This window comes from Notolepis coatsorum (genome assembly GCF_963971535.1).
Source record: "Notolepis coatsorum genome assembly, chromosome: 15".
NCBI classification, from domain to species: domain Eukaryota; kingdom Metazoa; phylum Chordata; class Actinopteri; order Aulopiformes; family Paralepididae; genus Notolepis; species Notolepis coatsorum.
The window spans coordinates 86,680,465-86,684,492 of NC_140179.1; the positions used below are offsets into that span (position 1 = coordinate 86,680,465).

The following is a 4,028-nucleotide window of genomic DNA, read 5'->3' on the forward strand; positions in this document are numbered from 1 at the left end:
AGGCTATATAATGCATTATTAACAGGTGTTTCAGGTCTAAATGGCTTAGTACTGTTGACATTACACTGCTTGTAGTAATAAATCAAATAGCATATTTCTTTAAATAAAATTACAGAAAAGTATCACTAAACTGCTATCTGTTGCAGCTGCACACTTCTCCATAAAAATAGCATATTTGGATAAGTGTGACCATTTCTCAAAAACAGAAAATCATGTATTTTTTTTAAATACAGAAAAGGATCACCAAGTTACCATTTCTCAAAAAATATAAATAAATACAGAAAATAAGCACTTGTTCACTCAGTGGACATTTCTAGCTCAATGCGAGGTCTGCTGCTGCTGGCTAATAATACGGTCAATACGTGGGGAGATCTTTGACAAGGCAACACGCTTGTCATCCTCAAGGCTCAACTTGGCCTTATATTAAGCTTTGTCTCAATGTTGTCTGTAAAGTTTTTTTTTTATCCAGAGTAACTTGGTGACCCTTTTCTGTGTTTTATTAAATAATGATTTTCAGATTTTGAGAAATGGTCAAACTTATCCAAATATGGTATTCTCATGGGAAACAGTGCAGCTGCAACAGATAGCACTTTAATGATAATTTTCTGTAATCCAAAAATAATTAAAAAAAATAATAATAATAATAAGATTCGGGGTCTCCGCCCTTGAAAGGTGCGTCTCCCTGAGGCTTCTCGTAGTCTAGCATTTCCTGGGTCGTCTCCTCTCCTTTCTTGAGAGCCTCCTCCTTCTCACTCCTCTTGCGCCTCGCCTCCACCCAGGGTATCAGACACAGCACGGCTCCTCCGATGATGGGGGGGATACCTGCCAGGTAGAAGGCCACGTCGTAGCTCCCCAACCTGTCTCCCAGGTAACCTGCGATGAGAGGTCCCACGGTCATGGGCACGGACATTATGCCGAGCATGAAGCCGATGGCCTGTGAAAAGTCATTGGAGCCCACCAACTCAAAGATGATGGGCGCCATGATGCCGCTCAAGCAGCCGTCGAACAGCCCCATCAGCAGGCACACAGCGATCAGGCCGCCAAAGACGTGACAGAGGGGGATCATCATGGACATCAGGCCGATCACGAACAAGGAGGACACCTGTAGATAGACTTTGTTGACACCCTGGACGTAGTCTGCCACCCTGCCGAAGATGAGGTTGCCCACTGTGGACGTTATGCCGATACACATGAGAAGAACCTCCTTGTTGGCGTTCGTCCCGAAGCGCTCCTCCACGTGTTTCATCAGGTGAACGTAAGGCACAAAGTAGCCGAAGAGGGCGGCGGGTATGCCGAACACCCAGATGCGGTATCCCAGGGACCTCCAGATGTTGCGGAAGTTGAAGATCTCACCGATGGGCTTGTTGGGCCGCAGGGGCGTGTAGGTGAACCCGGCCAGCATGAGCACGAACATGAAGATGCTGAGGACACGCATGGTGTTCTGGAGACCCACGCTGTCCAGCAGGAGGGGGAGCAGGAAGGCCACCATGATGGTGAACACGTTGCCGCCGGTCGCCACGATGCCGCTCACTAGGCCCAGGCGCTTCTTGAAGTAGTGGGGGAGGATCACCAGGCTGGGCTGGTAGGCAAAGGAGCAGCCGCAGCCAAACACGATGCCATAGGTGAAGTACAGGGCACCGAGGGACTTGACAAAGGAGCTGGCCAGGAGGCCCACCAGGGCCATGGCGGCCCCGCCCACTGCTGTCACTCTGCAGCCCAGGATGTCTGTGAACACACTGGCGATGGGAGAGCAGAACAAGATCATGCCCATGGAGAGAGAGCCCACCAAGGCTGTTCTGGATCGCTGGTTGGCATCATCTTCTGTGCCAAATTCTTTGATGAGAGACAAGAAAAGGATGCCAAAGGTGTTTTGTATCATAAACACCGAGCCGTCACACCACATGGCAGCCAGCATGACGACCCAGCCCCAGCCTCCCTCGGGGGGCACAAACTCTGCTGCCTCCTCAGGAGCCCCAGTGGCCGGCTCCCAGACGGGTACCTTGGTTTCACCACCATTCTCCTTCTTCTCCTCTGTCTCTTCTTCTAGGCGCGTCTCGTCCATCACTGCTCTCTAGTGCTGTCTTCTGGAGCAGGTAAGTTCTCACTGTAACTCCCTCTACTTGCAATGATGACAGCAACACGTTCTTGATATTACTGATTGGATTTATTTCAATCCGAACCGTGAGAACTGTGAAACACATACATGAAACAATAAATCACAGCTCAAACAATAACAACATACATCCATATTATCGGAGCAAATTTGTACATTATCTAACGTTAACACGAACCTAAACTAACGTTACAACTAACCTAAAGTTAGTTTAGGTTTGTGTTAACGTTAGATAATGTACAAAATAAACGTATTCCGCTGCTATAGACCAGGGGTTCCCAAACTTTTCAGGCCGGGACCCAGAAAATAAGGCGTCAGAGAGCCGCGGCCCAATGCACATCGTCAGGCTTTTTTTTCTTTTTTTTTTGCCTGCCGACCGATTTTTTAAGCCAAATATCACTTCAATCCTATTAAGTTAGTTCAAGTTAGTTATTCATTTATATGTGCTATTTATGAGAGGGCTAACTTGTTGCAAAATAATAATGATAATAATAATAGCCTCATTAAAATACTATTATTGCTTCGGTTGTTTTCAGCGTTTTATGTGCATAATCTGTTATTTAGTTTGAAATGTTCGTTGAAATAAGTCGATTTTTCGTTTTTGTTTATTTATTAAGTTAATATAAAACCATATAGTCACATTTTAGAATACAATAGAATAGAATTTTAGAATACAACTAGAAACACTGTCCTGGCCTGCTTCTAAGTTCAGTGGCCTTAAAAAAAAAAAAAAAAAAAAAAGGGGGGGGTTTTTGGATTTTATTTTTTATTTTTTTTAATCATCTTGCGGCCCTCCCGTGGCTGCTCGCGGCCCACCTTTGGGTCGCGACCCCGACTTTGGGAACCACTGCTATAGACGTCGCTCTTTTATTTTGAAACCCCCCAGATAGGAAGTCATTGCTCTCGTTATTTGCTTTAGTGTCTGCCCGGTTCTGTGTTTGTTGGTTAGCTCCGTTAGCTAGCAGCCTATCAAGACCAGCCATTGGAATACTGTTTTCTAAATTGGGGAGGCTTTTAATCGTCAAGGTAAGAGGATTTTAAGTCATGGTATCCATAAACTTCAATCGGTTCGGATCCTTTGAATGAATGAGAATGTCAACAAACACGGCTTCATGTTGAAATCACTGACTGCGCCCAGAGAGGAGTGGTTAGGCAAAAAATTGTTCAGAGTATATTTGCTTAGAAAACGTAATTGTCTAATTCAATAATTTTTTATTTCTCCACATGGTAAATACACAGGTCACAACATGTTTACAGGAACGTTTTGGAGTTGTATTTGGAGTGTATTTCGTGACTGTAGGGAACTTGAGGCTACAACTCTGCCCCACTTCCAGTGATGAAGCTAAGCTACGCTAACGGAGCGGCTGTTCCCTAAGCCTAATGCATGCACAGAGACAAAAAAGGTATGTATCTTCTTGTCTAACTCCAGGGAAGATGTTAAATAAGCTAATTTCCCAAAATGTTGGAGTTTTCCAGAGAGAAATTTGATTTTTCAATGGCCTCTCTGCTGTTTAGTTTAGCAAGCCACAGCGGCGTTGTCCCAGCTGAAACGTATAAAAGGGAACCTGTGTTGAAAAACCATTGTGCCCCCCCCCCCCCCCCGAGAACATTGTATGCCCCCCCACTCATTTGTTTCTGCAGCCTGGTCTGTATTCAAGTAGAACAGCTAGCTAGCTGTTGTGGACACTCACTGTTCCACAGCAGAACGGTAGGCAAGGCACCTTGGTTGACAAATGCAGGTTTCAGTCTATGTGTTGTAGGATAGACAATCTATCTATCCTGTCTCAAGATGCACAATGAGATCTTCTTCTTCTTCTTATTTGGAATTTCCGGCAGTGTAGACGCATCGTGGCGTATTACTGCCCTCCACAATTCTTGCTTCGCCCACACTTGAGAAAGTTTACACTCCTCTTCT

General features: G+C 45.2%; 1 protein-coding gene across 1 annotated transcript; it reads right to left on the reverse strand.

The window, feature by feature from the left end:
- Positions 1-622: 622 nt before the first annotated feature.
- On the reverse strand, positions 623-2,062 carry LOC311242131 (monocarboxylate transporter 10-like; the record flags this gene model as incomplete). The annotated part of the gene is made up of 1 exon (XM_084331085.1): positions 623-2,062. One exon carries the CDS (start codon positions 2,060-2,062, stop codon positions 623-625), a length of 1,440 nt encoding a protein of 479 aa, XP_084187211.1.
- Between the last annotated feature and the right edge of the window lie 1,966 nt (positions 2,063-4,028).